This window comes from Strix uralensis, chromosome 8, assembly GCF_047716275.1.
Source record: "Strix uralensis isolate ZFMK-TIS-50842 chromosome 8, bStrUra1, whole genome shotgun sequence".
NCBI lineage: Eukaryota > Metazoa > Chordata > Aves > Strigiformes > Strigidae > Strix > Strix uralensis.
In genome coordinates this window covers 25,770,794-25,788,981 of record NC_133979.1, presented here as the reverse complement: position 1 = coordinate 25,788,981, position 18,188 = coordinate 25,770,794, and the positions used below count along the sequence as shown (strand labels likewise).

The 18,188-nt window shown below is 39.4% G+C and overlaps 1 protein-coding gene across 3 annotated transcripts in view; it reads left to right on the top strand.

Annotated features, from left to right (window-relative positions):
- The window catches only part of CRB1 (crumbs cell polarity complex component 1), a 107,185-nt gene extending 93,720 nt beyond the window's left edge, over window positions 1-13,465 (top strand). For 2 of the 3 annotated variants that reach the window (XM_074876750.1, XM_074876752.1), the window contains exon 12: window positions 12,075-13,465. In XM_074876750.1, coding sequence (XP_074732851.1) covers window positions 12,075-12,290 — 216 coding nt within the window. In that variant the 3' untranslated portion in view covers window positions 12,291-13,465. The remainder of the gene's footprint in view (window positions 1-12,074) is intronic. The other variant, XM_074876753.1, reaches the window with a different exon arrangement.
- The last annotated feature ends 4,723 nt before the right edge of the window (window positions 13,466-18,188 follow it).

Here is an 18,188-nt window from a genome sequence, read left to right as displayed (position 1 = left end):
TGACAGAACAAGAAGGAACGTCTTTAAACGGCAACAGGGGAGGTTTAGACTGGATATTAGGAAAACATTTTTCACAGAAAGAGCGGTCAGACAGTGGAATAGGCTGCCCAGGGAGGTGGTGGAGTCACCATCCCTGGATGTGTTTAAGGGTTGTTTAGATGAGATGTTGGGGGATATGGTGTAGGGGAGAACTTGTAGAGTAGGGCTGATGGTTGGACTCGATGATCCCAAGGGTCTTTTCCAACCTGAATGATTCTGTGATTCTATGAAGTATCAATCAGAAAAGTTACTTGGACCCATAAAGAAGCATCTTGAAAATCACTGACTAACTTATTGGCCGAATTAAATAGCTTATTTGTGGTATAAAAAGTAAAGACAGCAAACAAGCAAAGTGTCAGGTTTGTGAGACTTCAGAATGGGATTTTGGCAGAGGATGAACTATCTCCAAACATTGCAACACAACCACAGCCAGGTGCTTAACAAAATGGGTCATCATTGGTTCGAGGCAGTTACAGGTAATGAGAGTGATGGAGACAAATCCTTTCAGTATCTGAGACTATTTAAAATCAAAGCAAGACCCTTCAACAGTCTTTAATTGGTGATAGTCCCACAGGGCATGGAAGTGAGCCCTTAGGCACCAGCACAGTGGAGTGAAGACTGCACTCAAGGGTATTTGCCTGAGAGAAGTGACAGACCAGCCAGCCTGGGAAGAACATCTGCTGGTGCTCAGACAATAGATAACAGGTCAGTTCATGTGGAAATGCAAGTTTAGACTAAGTTCAGGCTGTAAACCTGTAATAAGTACATATCAATAATTTATTACCAGTGTAAGTGCAATATTCTTGCAGTTTAAACAAAAGAGAATGCTATACCTCACTCCAGAAAGGAAATCTCGTACAGCAGAAATGCCTGATTGCAACAGCTCCATAAAAGACTACCCATCAGACTCAAGTTTTCTTGCTCAGGGCTTCATGCCCCAGTGTATTAGCTACTGTACAAACACCAAGCAAGTGACAGACTGCCAGAGATGAAGACTGTCAGGTAAATCCTAAACTAGACCTTGCTAGTTCTCATTCTCAATGGGAGTGTTAGAGCCTGGGCAGGGCTGCACTGTCCTGATATGGCTACTGGGGACTGATCGCAGGTACTGGTGCAGGCAGTGTTTAGGCAGTATGAAGAGATTAAATTCAATTACCGTTTCCACCCTGGGTTGCCTAACTGATGATAAACTAATTGTGTCTCTATTTCATGATTCAGTTGGCCTGCTTTAAAGGGGATGTCCAAACTGAAAGCTACCATTGAAGAAATAAGGCATCAAGGATAGAGCTGAGAAGGAAGAACCTCTTAGGCTGACTGTTCAACAGAGGAAAAGTCTGGTATCTGAAAAAGGTGGAATCAAAAGGGAGGTTGTATCAGAAACAGCTTACACCTGCAGATAAAGGTGGATTTTGACCTGATTTCATGCACTGTAGAAAATGTTATTTTCAGCCTGCATTGAGGAGCCTCCAGATCTAAATCAATCGTCTGTCTAGAAACAGGGTTGAGTTGCAATCATAGTCAATAAACCTTGCCTTGGAGGACCAGAGATAAATTCACTGAGCTGAGCCAGCATATTTTTTTGCTATCTCTAAGAAGTATGATCTTCAAGAAAATCTTCTGAAAGTGTAGGAAATCTTCTTAAAAGAAAGACACTGACAAGGCTGTCATTACTTCCTGGCATGTTAGAGTAAATCTCTAATCTGAAATACAATGTACTTTCTGATAGTTATCTTTAGGTGGCAGTAAGGTAAAAGCATGGAGTAGAAAGTTAAGAGAAATCTCTAACGCATTTTTAGAGACCTTTTTCTCATGTAGTGTACTGGCTATAACATAGAAAGGGACTTCATAAACCACTTGCGTCTTCAGCAGATATCCAAAAAGCAATTATTAGAGTTGGCTTAGTTCAGATGACATACAGATGCAAACCTGTTGAATGCCAGCAATATTAATACAATGACTGGATATTAGGTATGCAGTACTTGATCCAAGAATCCCTGAGGACAGAGGTAAGGTTCACAGGTAGAGACACACTCATATGTTCCTATCAACAAGATGGAAGTACATTAAAAAAAAAGTCACAAGAAAAAATAACTCCACCAACAAATTAAAGGTCTAAATCAAGAATAAAACAGGGTTTCAAGAAGTAATTATTGACATGGATGTTTATAGATTTTTTTTTCCATTTACTCTTCTCATGTATGTATCTCTTCCAAAGCCTTTCCTGAAGCTAAAATGTAATGATGTTTGCTTCCTCTAATCAACTTTCTACTAGAAAAAAAGCCAGTAGGATAATAACATACTCAAAATTTTTATCAAGTAGCGTAATTAGCTAAGTAACGCAACAGTGTCATGTAGTGTACTAAGGCAAGTATTATGTAGCCAATAAAGGTCTATCTTATATCATTAATATTTACAGTTGGAAGCACAAGATGGCTGCAATCGAAGTGCTGCACCCAGCAAAGGCTAGCTGTTGACTTGATACCTTGTTGTCTGACAGTGTGAGACAGTCAAATAGCTACTTTCTTCATCACCACTTGACAGCATAATATTAATGCTAGGTAGCAACACATGGCTGTTTTGCAGGAGCTTAGCCCCAAATAGGGAGAATAATTTCATGGAACAGATTTGAGATTGTAGGCTTAGCTTATTAGCAGAGAACTAGGGTTGGAAAATGTCTGGCAATTACAAAATAAAGCAGGTATCATAACTCTTTCTCTGCTATACCGTACACTGCTGGCCCACCTATTATGCACCAGTGGACAGAGCAGTTTGTTATTCCCACAGAAAGCGGGAAGAGGTAAGACTGACAGCTTCAGCACAGGTTGTACCAGTTCTTATGGAGAACCAGGACCTGGGGCACATAGATGATCCTGCTTCACATTGTCACAGTCAGGGACCAGAGCCCACAGAAAGTGGTTGCATCTGTATGTGATGCTAGTCTTTGATGGGTACTTAGTGCTGTTCTCAAAGACCTGATTACAGAAATAAAAGAACATCTACCACTAGCATCAATAATTAAGGAAGAGATCTTTAACCTCAACTGTTCTGTGCTAGAAAGTGGAGTTTTGAGCAACCAGTTCTGTGCCCACAATTCAGATTGTGCAACTTCATTAAAGTTAATTGAAACTGATAATGCAGAAGACAGATGAATCATGCCGGTGAAAACAATGCACATGCAAACATATTAGTGATGAGAAAGAATGTGCAGGTGTTCACTTAGATGGAATTTGTGCTTCCAGATTGTAAATACCTCAGCAAAATTTATCTTTTTTTTTTTTCCCCTAATACACAAAAAAATGGAATCTAGAATGAGAGACAGATAGATAAAATGTGTGCAAAATTCAGAAAATCAAAAGTTTGCATTAGAAATGGTTTAGTTTCACCCTTAACATAGCTGTTGATAGGTTATATTATCATTTCCTGCCCCATTCTCTTGCCCAAATGCTGTCGTTCCCATCAGCCCCATCTTGAACATTATCATCCTTCACATGCTGGACTGCTCAACACCTATGCAATCAATGAAGAAAGCAGTTTTGAAATTAACTCTTTTTTCTCATCATTTTAACTATTTCACTCTGTCTACTGAATCCCTCTTGAACTCTTTTCCTTGGGAACTGTCCTGCCCTCATCTTCAGCACTGTAGCATCTTTTCCTATTTACCTGCTTTTGGGTTTAACCTACTGACCCCCTCCCACCCACTTCACTCTCCCACAACAACAGGAGCGGACTTCCTCAAAAAGCCACAACTGTGTGTTCTTCTGAATTTCTCTTCAGGAGTCATTTCTACTGGGGCAACTATAGGGATGCAATAAACTGAACCCAGCTTATATGCAGGGCAGTGACAGAAAGTTATTATTTTCAGCCATAGTCTTTTTGTTTTGAATATCATCCATTCCTTCCTGCAAGATGCTTGAATGATAAGGCTTTTATCCACCACCAAGTTTTATTCATAGAGAATCTGCTGTCTCAAAGCTGTAATGCAGTTGTCCCCTATGGAGAAACACCACCTAATATACTGCACTGTTGTCCATGTACAAAAATAATTCTATATGATACCCCAAAGCATTTCCCAAACTGGAAAAGGATGTTACACTCCAGAGACTGACACCTTTACTAAAACATTTGTCTAGTCTGTGATTTAGCAGCTATGGGACAAATTCCTCCTCGGCATGGTTTGCCTGGATTTGCACCAGCTATAGATTTTCCCTCTTATCCTTTCAGACTGCAGCAGATGGTGAAGTTCCTACACCAGAGGCTGTCGATAGAATTTTAAAAGGCATCTCATAACAGCACATTGGAGTTGCACATTTAATCTGTGCTGCACCACCAAGATGATCTTAAAAAGACCTGGAATAAACTTACAAAATTAGCACTGGCAGTTGCTGCAGAAATGCTATCAAGGAGTCTTCCCAAAGCCCACAGTTTAATGAGAGCTTACCTCCCAAACTGCCAGCCAAATCACTTCTCTATGTATAACCAACTCTCTGCTGTCTAACAGAAAAGGCATTTAATACTCTGTCCTATAAGATACTGATCCAGGAAAATATCTGATGGAGATTTTAAGGCACTACTTATGTACTTCTGGCTTTTTGGGTCCATCTCTGAGCTCACATAAAATACAGTGGCCAAAACCAGAAATATTATTTATTCTGCCTAAGACAGACTATCCCAGACATACTAAACACCACTGTTTTCATGGCTGGACCACTTCCATTAAAGAGTTAATAAAAGTCAGACATCAATACTGCAAGTAGTTAAAGAAAATATAGTTACTGTAGGTAGCCTGTTCTTTAAAGATTAATTCCTAAAAGTGAGCTTCCAAGTTTGACAAGCTACTTGGCCAAAAGGCTAATATTGTAAATAGAAGACCAGCTGAGCTGAACATCACTGCAAGTACTAACATTGAGAGGGAGGAAGTTGTTTTGATTTAAACACAGCACTGTTTCCAAGTGATCCAGGAACGCTCCTGCAGCTTAATGTGGGGAGGAGGTCTGTGTATGCCAATCTGACTGGAAGATCAAGACTAATGAGCATAACACCCTTGTTTAACCAAAGTCTGCTTTACAATTTAGTTGCAACACTTTAGAGAGTTCTATCTCCGATCTCCAATGTCTTGCTCCACTATAATTAGAAAAAACTTTCTCGTTAACTTCTTTAGTGTCACAACAGTGTGACTTCATGTGTCAGGAGGGAGGCTGTCAGAATTTCTTAATGAGGCACTTTCCTTGCAAGCCCAGCTAAATCCTAGACTTCAACCATCTCCATCATTTTCTCACAGGACACCAGAGATGTAATTCTTTCTTGATAGTAAAGATTACATTTTTCTGATCTATAACTGGTCTGCCAGATGATCAATTTATCATTGAGGCTGCTAGCACTAATTCTCTCTACATTTGTGCTTTGATTTCAAGAACTGTTAGACAACTAAAAGTTGACAATTTCCAGAGAGGAATTTATTTAAACTGTCACATTTCAACTAAGACAAACTATTCAAACTACATTTTATGAAAAAAAGGTATACTAGATAGAGGTAGTAGTGAATGTAATTTCTTCAGAGACATTTTAAGAAATACTATCCACGAACAATCATAATAATATCAGACAACAATACCCACCAGAAAATAGAGAAATAAAAAAATAATAAAAAAAGATTACTTACATTCTTCTTCAAGGTGAGCTGCTTGTATATATTATACTGCGGATCTTCTGCATACATCAGAAGTAATCACCTAAGTTTTGTCTTCAGCAATGTCCATAGAGGTATGTAAAGGACTTGGGGTTTCATTCAGGCTCTCCAGCAATGGGATTGTCTTTTCCTGCAGATACCAGGAAAACAACTCGGAGGCTGATGGCAGAAACAACAATAGCAATGCTGAAAATTCAAGACTATCTACAACTCTATATGTGCTATAGATAAATTTTCAGAGGACTACAGAGACAAGTGAGGGACAACAGAATAGCCTCCTCCCAGTGGACATGGTGTCAGCTAGAGAAGTTCCCAAGATGTGGAGAGAAAAGTAGTCATGCTTACCTGGTATACAGGAGGGAAAGCTACCTGTGACCGGCACCAGAGCCAGTATGTGGCAACCACAGGCTGCCCTGAACTGGAGCTACAGGCTAGATGATTGCGGGGGGAAGCCATCACATCTTCAGCCCATGGAGATCTTAATCAGGTATTGAAGGCTCCAAGTCTGAATCTGGTCCTCCTACAAACTGGTCTTACTCATTAAGGAAGAAAAACTAGAGAGAAACCCTGCAGCAATCTTTCTAGGCCTGTTTTGTTCTCTTGCTTTCTGCTTCTCAATTTCAAAGAATTCAAACACTTTTTCATTACGTTTAAAGTACCGCAAATATAGTGCCTTTCTGGAATGACTTCCTTCACACACAGAGACAAGAAGAATGGCTATGCAATGTGACTGCCATAGAAAATGCACTTTTGAAGCCCACAAGATAAACTGAAGATTTGTAAGGTGTCCAGAAGGAAAAGGAATTGGTGACCTCACTGGTGCTAAACAGTGGAAAATCAGCTAAGGTGCAGTGCAGACACTAAGGGCTGCCTCCTTTGTTGCCACAGGTACCAAAGTAGAAAGGAATAAATTATTCAAGTACCTGAATTATAACTGTGTATAGGCACACTCAACATAGAGGAGTACCCACATGGACAACAGCATGAAGTAGGAAACCAGGATAAAGCATAAAGAGGATAAAGCAGTTAAAGAAAATAGGTGATGCATATAGAATCTTAAAAATAGTTTCCCATTTCCGGTGGCCTGTGCAGTGTTTGGCTCAGCTGGACATCAGTCTGCTCTCTTTAAATGAGTCCAAAATGGACTATTGGTTCAACTCAGCAGCCCAACATCTAGGTCAACACAACTCTTGGGAGCTGGTGGCTGGTGTTTAGCACAAGCAGAGCAGCTACGTTTTACAGATGATGTGAGCGAGAGCACTAGGTCCTTGCTTGTGAAGGTGAAAAAAAAAAAAAAATCACAGAAAAAGGGACTCTGTGTGCCACACATTTAAAATACTTTTATTGGAACAAACTCAGTCTATAGATTTATGGCCACTTTACTGCTGTTGAAAATAAACTGTAGTCCCACAAGCTGGGGTTATCAATGTATCTCACTATAACAGATTTGTGTATGACTGACTGGATTTCTTCTTGAAGTACTGGGATTCTTATTTGAATTCAGCCTTTAACAGAAAAAAATTCTGATAAGATGGTTGTAAATCCCCAGTGAAATAAACTCAGTGTATCTATGGGCTTTTTAATCAAGTTAATGGCTTTTCCTTGGCTGCTCAGTTTTGTCCCTATATGCCCCCAAACCTTTCAAAGTAATTCTGACATGGATTAGGACCACTCAAGCCAATCGTCCCCCATTACTATCGCAAATGGTTTTGATTTGGGGGCAGTAAATCTGGATGGCGTGGATCAGATGTTCTTACCATAAATGAAGTGATAACCTTGTGAGCCGTGTCAGGACTCAGGATCCAGAGACTTCACTGGTGAAAGCTCCAGTACACATGAGCAGCTGCAGAATTCCCAGAAAGCCCCACATGTGGCAGAGAAGGGAATTCTCTGGGTTTGGCAATTCCTGTGTTTTAAAGCTTGTGTTGACTTCTCTGTCTTGCCAAGCGTCCAGAATCAGGCACATTTCTATGTGAGTGCTGAAATGGAGGCTGACTGATTCTTAATGCCCAGTGACAGAGGCATGCTTCTACTTTCAGAGCGCGTTCTGCCTTTCACATACCAAAGACACATACCCTTGGTCCAAGCCACGCTTTTCCACGCAAAGCTCGTGCCCGGGTAGCAGTGCCCTGAGGAACCTCATGCTACTTCTCTCACACCTACAGTGATTTCTCTGCTGGCATCACAGCTGGCTCTTCTCTCTCCCTGATCTGGCTCAGACCTTGGTGTCTGTGGCCATAATTCTCATGCCCTGTATTGACATAAAGCAGGATTAGATCAGCTAAATCATGCTGATGTAAAACACACAAGAGGAAGAGGCCCAGTGTATTTTGCTGGCTCCCTTGTGCTATTCTACTTGCCTTTGACATTTGGCACACATGAAAATGTGCGTATATAGCAAATCCCTAATGTTCCCCTCGTATAAAATAACAGTCTGGAAGATGGCTTGTTTAAAGATAAGCATACATTTACTGGATTGATAAATGCTACTAAGCTTTGACTTGGGAACTGGGCCCTTCTTATCCAAACTGTTCATCTATAAAGCAAATTGAGGAACCAAAGCAGAACAATCAATCTATACCAATAACCAAATGAAAAGCAAAACCCAGCCCTACAATGAAGTTTCGCTCTATCCAATGATTTATTTTATCTAATATAAACATTTTAAATAATTTTTATTTAATAATTTAAAAAACCTAAAAAATATATTAATCAGCTCTGAAATTAAATCACTTGTGAAAAACCAAAAGACTCTGTTTTTAAAAAGGCAAAAGAAGTTTTTTTCCTGCATTTCCTCCTGTCTTTGCAGATGAAGCTATTCACTACATGAAAACTAAATTCAAGAATATTTTTTTCTTCCTTTGTTTTTTAATTTTGCCAAAATAAATTCATCTTGCTTTAGTTGACATCCAAAGACATATAAAGAGAAGATGCTACGTAAAATATCTTAGCAAGAAAATTGGCCTTCTAATGTCAGCAGACTTCATCTTGCCATCAGCATCCATTACCATTAAGGGTACAGCTTTTACTGACAGCTACTGTATATTAGGGGCAGGGGAACTCTCACAGCTATTCTGTCAGTGACTACCTTTTAAACAGGCTCATAAGATAATTCAGGTTGGAAGAGCCCTCAGGAGGTCTCCCAGTCCAACCTCCTGCTCAAAGCGTAATGAGAATCTCTAAGGTATTGCCCAGTGAGTAAATTAACCCTCCTTCAGATGCCCTACATATATTTAGTTATTCATAAGCAGTGCTGAAGTTACATTCAGAAACAGCTTGTGATATTTATTATAGCATGTGGTATTTATTAGCAAAAATTATTTCTGAATGGCTATCACAGTATATGGGGGTCTCATAGGCTTCTCTGACAACAAAGGTCTTTGGCAATAAGATTCAGTACCTTGTTTCTCTTCATAAATTTCCAGGTGTCTTGTGGTTTTTTTGTTTGTGCTGAGACAAAATTAAATTTACCTCACTTTACCCTTTCCTTTCCAGAGCTTCCGCCTTCTGCTTTTGAAGCTCTAGGTCACAGAATACCTCTTGCTCGGGACTCTGCCATGGCTCTATGATAAACACACCAAAAAATTGTATATTCATAGCAAGTGACCATCTCCAAAGCAGTCAATTCCATAACCAGATCTTAACAAGCTAACATGGGGAAGTGAATAGCAGCCTGTGTGATAGGAAGCTGAAAAGTGATGTCTTGTGGTGGTCTAATCAAGGAGACGTCAGGTGTGCATTGCTCACCACGCAGCGCCTTAGGATGCTCACAGACTCGCAGCCACAGGTGAGCTGCTATGCGGCTGTGAACACCCAGATAAACAGCTACATGCATGAGCAGTCCCACAGCGGTCAGAGGGGCTCTGCTCTTTGAAACATAGGAGAGGTTCATAGCCTAGATCCATCTATGGTGGAAGCAACAGAAAAGGACCTACCAGAAGAACCTGAAGCAGTGATACAGGACCTTTATGTTCAAACTGCTTTTTTAAAGCCCACTCCCTACTATTATGCAAAATACACAGAGGGGCCAGTAACAGAAAAACTTTTTCCTCTGTCTCAGCAGCACTATGTTTCTAAAAATGCTGCTCAGTCCTTTTTCTTTTCAGGATCACCAATTACAATTATTTCAGTCTGTCATCATGCCTAAATACTGCAATGAACAGACTGAGATCATGGGGGAAAGAACTTTTCAAATTTTTTTTTCCAGATCAGCCAATTGATTTTACAAATTAACTGCATTTTAACAAGTTAAAGGGGTTTTTTCTCCCCAATTCATTTGCATAAAAATTTTCTTTAGGAAATAAAATTAATTTGAAGGATGAAAATGTCTCCCTAGATATAGACATACTTACAATAGGAATGGAAAGAATATAGACTGGAAAATAGGAGAATAAGTTCAGAAATTTCACATACCAGAGACCACACAACAGCACCCATTTACCTATGGTAGTGAATTTCTTTCACAAATGTCCTGTTCAACCCTAGGATAAGAGTTAACTTAGACTATCTTGGTCCTCAGTTTCCCAGAGCAGACAATGAAAATAAAAGATGGCTTCTGAGAATAAAAATCCCATTAAAAATTTGCAGCCTCTCTGAGACAACAGGAACAAGGGTCATATAGTCTAACACAATACAGAAAAAAACCTAAGGTCTCAAATATATCTGTAACACCATCTAAAGATGAAATGACCTTCCCAATCCAATACCATTTAATAGACCAATCTGTTTCATGCCACCTTATTTTAGGGTTAGAGTCATGTGGTCTGTTACCTGTACTAGATTATTTCTATGGGAAAAAAATGTTTTTAAAATCATATATGTAGCCATCAAGGACAGAAGAAAATATCCTAGCCAGTCATGCACCCCCCTAGAGAGAATCCCTGAGCCAAACTTGTTTTTATTATTATAGTAGGACCTTTTACATCAGCGTGGAAGTGGAGAGAGAAAAAAGAGGAAGGATTGTTTTAACATTTTCCCTCTGGCATTGTTGTTCTCCTGCAAAGGCATGAGTCCAAGCAATGTATGCACAGCAATAGCATCCATTTACAGTACATCCACCGCTGAATGCAAAATCATCATCATTCTCAGGACTGTAATTGCACTTCCTTAGAAATGACGAGTAAGCAGGTCACTAAAATATTCTGTAACATGCAGTATCTAACTGGCAAATGGGCTTTGACCTGCTGTTTTCTGTTTCTAAATATTTTGGGATTTGAAAGTTCAGCCTCAAGCACACATTCATCTATGGCAGTTCAACTGTCATTCGTAATACAAATCAAAAGATGATGGATGGCAGAATCTGCCCAGAAGTTCAATTCCTGCTAGGGTCATTCTGTCCGTAGTGACCACTTTTCCACACTAACTACATCACTTCATTGGTTTACCTCACCATAAGCAATTTTTACACACAAAAGCACATAGATGTGTATAAAGCATTCATCTAACAACTATAAAATTTCTCTGGTCTAAAGCTTTTCAACTGGCAGATTTGTTTATGCGCACTGTGCCTTCTGACATTATCACATTTTCCACTGCCACATGAAAACAGAAAAAAAAATCAGAGCATCCATACGTTCATCCTGTACTGTACTGCTTGTGTTTCTGTAGATGAAGCTACAAAGCCTGTATGTAGAAGAAGAGCTGGATGAATATTTTAAAACATATTTGTGAAAATATTCTGATTAATTTCTCACTGAATAGATTTTAATTGCACTCTGGTGCAGCCTCTATACACTTACTTCATGCAAACATGCTGGTAGAAAAGTTTACTGGCAAGAATGCTTGTAGAAATAGTACATTTACAAAAATATTTACAGTAAGCACATTTTCTATATATAAGTACAAGTATTCACACAAACTTGACTCCTCCAGCAAGAGAAACAAAAATGTGACTGAATATATATCCAGTCAAAATAGCTCATGTTTAACTTGCAGTAGCAAAGACTAGAAATAATGTGTTCACAACTAAACTAGGGATAATTAATTATTATTAAAGTTATTAAACAAATAATTGCTGAATTACTACTACACTCTGCAGACATATTAACTCACAGGTTATTTTCAAGCAGAAAGGAAGCCATCACATGAAATGGGTCATTACATGAAATTCATCCAGTTCTGCCTTCTATATTAAATATCCAGCACTGTGTGTGTACTTTTCTGAAGAGTCCAAAGAACAAAATCTGGAGGGGCTAATGTCTTTCTCTACCAATAAACGGTGCTTCTGCAGTAGCTAGTCCTTGCAAAGCCCTATTCATAGAATGGTTTTTGTTTTCCTTCCATGGTAGCTCAAGTGTGTCTCAGTATTCTGTTGATGTAAATTATATTGCGATTATTTCAATCCTTCCAGTTGACAGCTGACTTGATCTCGAACATATTCACCTCCATTGGCTCAGTAACACTGGCCTTGTTATTGATCCTCTTCTTGGCAGTTGTGGTTTCAGTCATCGCTGCCAATAAACGGGCGACTCAAGGGACCTACAGCCCCAGCCGGCAGGAGAAGGAGGGATCCCGGGTAGAGATGTGGAACATGGTGCAGCCACCACCAATGGAAAGACTGATTTAGAAGAAAACGCTCCTCTGTGCTGGAAGATGGCTGAAAGTGGACAGTGTACATATGTTAGATATATTAATTTTCATTCTGATACCAGGAATACTCATTATAAATATTACAATGACTTTGGGCTTTCAATATTTTCAGTATTTTCCTTTTAAGTTCAATAACATTAAAATTCTCTTAGCATTTAGGTGAACCAATGCCATTTATCATTGTTTTGGACCAACTCGTCCAAGGACAATTTTTATTTGCACTGGAAACTCCAGCCTTGATAATCAGCAGTAGGCGTTACAGACAGTAATGGCTCCTGGGATACATGTAAGTGCCTGTCTCAGATGCAACACAAGGAAGAGCTTCCCGTTTGTGCTTTCCTTAGACTGCCTACCAATCACTGCTGCAGAAGATGATGCAGACAAATCAAATAAGCCTGTACAATAAAGACATTGTAATTCTGTTATCAAAGGGTTTAGTGCAAGAGCTGTGTCTCAGCATATCTACTTTCATCTGTTAATCAGGGATTAAAAGGAAGCTGTGTGAAAACTCTCCAAAATAAGTGCTTCAAATTTAATTGGTGTTCTTTCCTCCAGTTCTCTCATTTTACCTGCTGCCCCTCCACCTTCCACTGAAAAGAATTTCAGTTTCCACAATAACACATATTTCTCTGAGTATAAAAGACTGTGTCCTAAAATATCAGGCAGGCACAATCTGGCCTCTTAGGAGATATGGAATCTAAACATCCTAAACAAATTCTGTGCATCCACACTACTGCCATTTTCTTATTACAGTATTACCTGATGGTCCATTTTAGAAAACTATTGTTTCTCACATTGCCAACATATATTGGCTGCCAAAAAGCATGCTAAAAAACATCTCCCAGAGCTCATGGAAAACAGCAGGAAAGAGGCAGAAGTGGCCTACAGGTAAAGCACTGGCTTGGAAATAATTACGACAGATTTGTTGCTTCTCCTGGAGCTCAGACTTCTCATATGATCATGGGCAAATAAATTTTTATGCCTTAATTTTCCTCTTTTAAAACAGGGATAATCCTATTTAACTACCTTGTAAACCTCAGCAGCAAAACAATCACAACTGTTTGTTGAAAAAGAAACAAGCGCATAAAATGTACTGGAATAACAGGAGAAGTTTGTAAGAAATCTTGTCATGAAATAAACATTTGAAAATCTTCAAGAGATTTAATGATCATTCTTGTAGCAGAATAGGATGTGCCAAAAATACACCCAGGTCAAAGGGGGTTTTTGAAACATAGGGGAAAATTTTAGAAGACATGTAGTCAAGGAATTAAAGCATAAACATTACTCCCACACAAACTGAACCCACAATAAAGAGGCAACAGAGTGGAAAGTCCATGCTGGCATTTCTTTCTTCCTGCAGTTCAGTTTATATATGCCCAGTGTTGTGAAACATCCCAGATATATGCATCAAACCCCAGATGGTTATTCCAGGAGTTGCATAATAGAGTATGGACACTCAGTATACAAGAGTTTAACTCATCTTTTTAATTAATGATCAATTCTTAATTCATTTTGAATGAACCCCTTCAGGGATTACAGAAGATCAATGTCACTCACATTTATTTTTGTATTAGATGATTAGCAGTAACTATGATAAATAAGCACATTCTAGATTTTTTTTCAGTCCTCACTGATATCTTTCAAAACAAGGCACTGCAGAAAATGTGAGTGGATGGTAAGATTCAAGCCGAGTTAAAAGAGGAGAATGTAGTCACAGCAAAAATGCACAACAGATTTTATTCTAGCCCAATTTCAGAAGCTTTGGTTCTGAGATTATTATTTTGAATGCAATCATTGTACAGCTGCACTCTAAATCCAGAGAGTTCAAATGGTGACTAAAGAAAGAATGAAAAAATAAGTTATCAAAAGTACGATGTGAGATAAGAGATAGCAGAGATTCAGGGTAGGCCTTTTTGAATAATGGCATTATGTAATTGTAGATGTAATAGCTTTTAATTGAAACTCTAGGTTTGGCCCAGCATTTGCCCTATAAGACACTGCTAAGGCACAATAAAGAATACCATAAAGTTTGTTAGGTGTAATCATTCCTAGAAAGATACATAAATATTGGAAAAAAGAATAAACTTCCTTAGAGCATATGGTTTGAGGTAGCAAACACTCACCAAACGAGACAGAAAACTACAGCACGTGAGCGTGAGACCACAAGTGAAACAGGAGTGATATGTGCAGATTCTTACACACATTGCTTTAGCCTCACCCAAAAAAAGATGTGAGAGACTCAAAGGCAAGGTCATCTCTGCCTAGAAAGTGGCAAGGGGGGCAAAGATGCAGGAACCTGTGATAACAAGAGGGTGAGCAGTAACTATGTGAAGAAGAGGAGCTGTAAGGCTGCAGGCTGGGAAGGGCTTGGGGACAGAGAGCTCTGAAATTGAGGGAGAATCTAGAAGCACAAATTGGGCACAAGTAGCAGAAACAACGTTGAACTAGTAAAGTGGATACAAAGAAGATACTTCCACACACCTGCTTTGTGTTCTTGGGTTTCTGGTCAATGAGCTAAAAGGACAAATAAAATTGATGGACATCTCAGTGAATAGCAGAGGGAGAAAGAAAACCAGAAATTAAGTAATTTCAGAAATAGCAATATGGTGGTTATAATAAAGATCTAACTTTGACATTCACCCTTCTTTGAGCAGTAGGTTGGACTCGATGACACCAGCAGGTCCCTTCCAGACTAAATTATTATATGATTTAAAGACAAAGGACAAAAGAGAAAAAGCAGCTGAAGATGAAGGCAGTTTGCATGGAGAACTATCTTGAAGGAAAACATTATTGTTCATGGTGAAAGTTAGAGCAAGAATAAGGAAGTGGCTGGAAAGTAATTCTGCTCTTCTCGGTGATTTGAGTTTCTGGATGAAATTTTGGAGACAGTATAAAAACAATCTGTACAGAGATAATAAAATATTTGAGAAAGTGTTGCCACACAGAGCATCTATAAGGGTGAGCAGGATACCTGGGAACATGTACAGAGGAAGGAAGAGACAGAGAAGATGAAAGCCTGAAGAGTTTTCATATAGACCAAAGAGAGCTCTGGAGGAATATGCTCCTAAAGAATTATAAAGACACCCATAAAAGCACAGCAAAGGGAAAATCTCACAGTGAAATATATGTGTGGTTTGTTGAAGGTAAGTCAAGGAGACAGAAAGCAGGGGAAAAACCTTTAAACTAAGATTAGAATAAGTTGTGATTGCTGTCAGTCTCAGTGGAGAGGAAACGATAAAAATAAGAGTGGTGAAAATTCATGCAAGAGAGAGAAGAAAAGAAAATGAAAGTGGATGGCACTTGGAGGTGGAGGCAAAAGCTGGATTGGAGCAAGGGTGAAGCTGGGTTTACATAGCAGTGAAGCCATAGGAAAGGGAGGGAGGTTGATGGTGAGTCAGGAAGAAGAACTACCTACTGAAGTAGATCTGTGTAAGACAACTTAGAAGGAGCATGTCTTATTGCAAATAGGGATTAAAATGTGAAATATTCAAAATTCTATTTATGATCTCGTAAGAAACAAACAAGAAAAGGCCCAAAAGGCACAAATCTCAGTTCTAAATACACTTTCTGAAAAGCTGAGTTAACAAAGCAAAATCCAAAGAAGGCAGGCAGGCAGATGATGCAGCTGGAAAAGCTCAATGGCAGCCTGGAGAAGCACAAGAAGTCCCAAAGCCATCACTATATTAACATGCTATAGTGACTGTGAAACACATGATTACGAAGACTGACCCTTCTGGGCCCCATCTCAACCAGGGAACAAAAGTTAAAACAGAAGAGAATACATTATAAAGAGTGTCTAATGCCATCTTTGCTGAAATATAAACCACAGATTAAGACTGATATAGCAGATGTCAAGCTATTTACAGCTTCTCAGCCCAGGGGTATAATAAAATGCATATAGAATCACAGGCATTCAAGGAGGAGCAATAACATCTAAGAGGTGTGGAGAGCATTTGTGCTGCTGTAGGGAAAAAAAATATCAAGAATGTCTGCTGGTTTCCCAAAAGCACTGATAACCTCCATTAATATGGTGGTATCTCCACACAGAGACTTAAAATATTTCAAAATTACATTTGTAAAATCTGTCTCACTATTTGACTCAAAAGCTGAAAATAAAATAATTTATTCATGATCATTTGCAACCTATCCATTAAGGAAACAAATGCACAATATACTCCCAAACCTTACACATTTAAACTTTCTCTTCATGTCTAACAGTCTTCTACAAAGAAAGAGAGGGTCCTGAGTTAGAGCACGTGATCTGCTGTGTACCAAATCCCTCTGAAGATACTCAGAAGCAGGGGAAGGATGAAGCAACTTACTCCCCTTTCACAGTCCATTCCCTTTTCCCTTGAAAGAGGTAACACCCAGCCTGTGAAACAGTGAGGAATACCTTTCAGAGTCCCACGAATATTTACGCTAGGCAAAATACAAATATTGCAGGTGGAATTTGGCCAGCTCAAAATGATCATGGTATATCACTGCATTATGTGCCTTCTCCATTTTATGTAAAATTGACTGTTCCTTCTCTGTATGTAAATAGTATGTTTATAGCTTAGATAGTGTATTCATATTACTATTTTGCTGTTTACAGGATCAAAATGACCAATAAATGATTATATTGAGACACATGCAACCTATAGTTTTTTGCTTTGTGGGATTATTTCATCATGCATTTACAAAGGAAATTATACCCAGGTCAGAACTATATTTGCAGTTTAGAAAGTCAGACTTGCCATTCGGAATCAAGTGATCAAGAAACATTTTCCATACTTGGAAATGAGATGAACGTGCTTTGTGCTATGGTCGGGGCTGCCAGCCTCAGCCTTGCAAACTGCACCATCCTCTGACTATGTCCATGCCGACTGATTGTCATGTGCCTATCAAAGGGAGGTGTTTTGTGCCGGGTCGCACGAATCGGTACAGCTTCACTGAAGCTAATTTATACAAGCTGAGAATCATATGGTCTGTTTTTTAAATTACTGCTGTCTTTCCAGCATTGTGGACGAGTGCAAGCAGAATAATGGCAGAGCAGTAAGAATTTTCTTCACTCAATCTCCCATTTTCACAAAGGGCTTTCTGCTCAGTTCAAAAGTTTCTCTGCTACTTTTCAATAAAGATCAACAACCTCAGAAACCGAGTGTCCCATTCTCCCAAAGGCATCAGTTAGCTATAACTGAAAGGGTCCCCTTGGAGGAGTTCAGCTATATTGATGCTTGCAGTTGCACTGCAAGCTCCCCTTCAGCCTGGCTTGCTGTGACTGCATCCTCAGGACATCTCCAGGTAAGACAGATTTAAGACAAACAAAACACTATTCCTTCACTTTCATGTGCCTTCTCTGAGTGATGCCCAATCCTGCCCCGATGGCCACCTTAGCAGCTGACTTCCCAAACAGAGCATTGAAGAGGCAGCCCTTAGAAGAAACCACTAGCAACAGTAAGATGCTTTGAGGAAGGGACACCAGCTCATTCTGCCTCACTTCTGGTCACCTCCCATACTCTACACAGTTCTCCCCAGCTGAGATTCACCATTCCCACACTTCTGTCCCCTGATCCTCTTGGAAGGGGCACCTAAGCTCACTCCAGCCCTCTAAAGGACTGTCATAAAGGTAAGTAGGTGGCTTCAAATTCTTTTAGCAAGAACAGCTCATTTTGCAAAAATGGTACAACTAGGACAGTAGGTGAACACAACCTTTCAGGGGAGAAATTACATTCTCTGCAAGTTGGCATGTAACCGACCAAACTCAGCCACCAGCAGAGCAGTGCTCAAGAATTCTTAACTGTTTCAACGAAATATGATTACCTTTTCTGTTTGGTACAACTGAGAGATTTGAAATTTTGATAGTGTATACTCACAGCTATGACGCCACACTAGT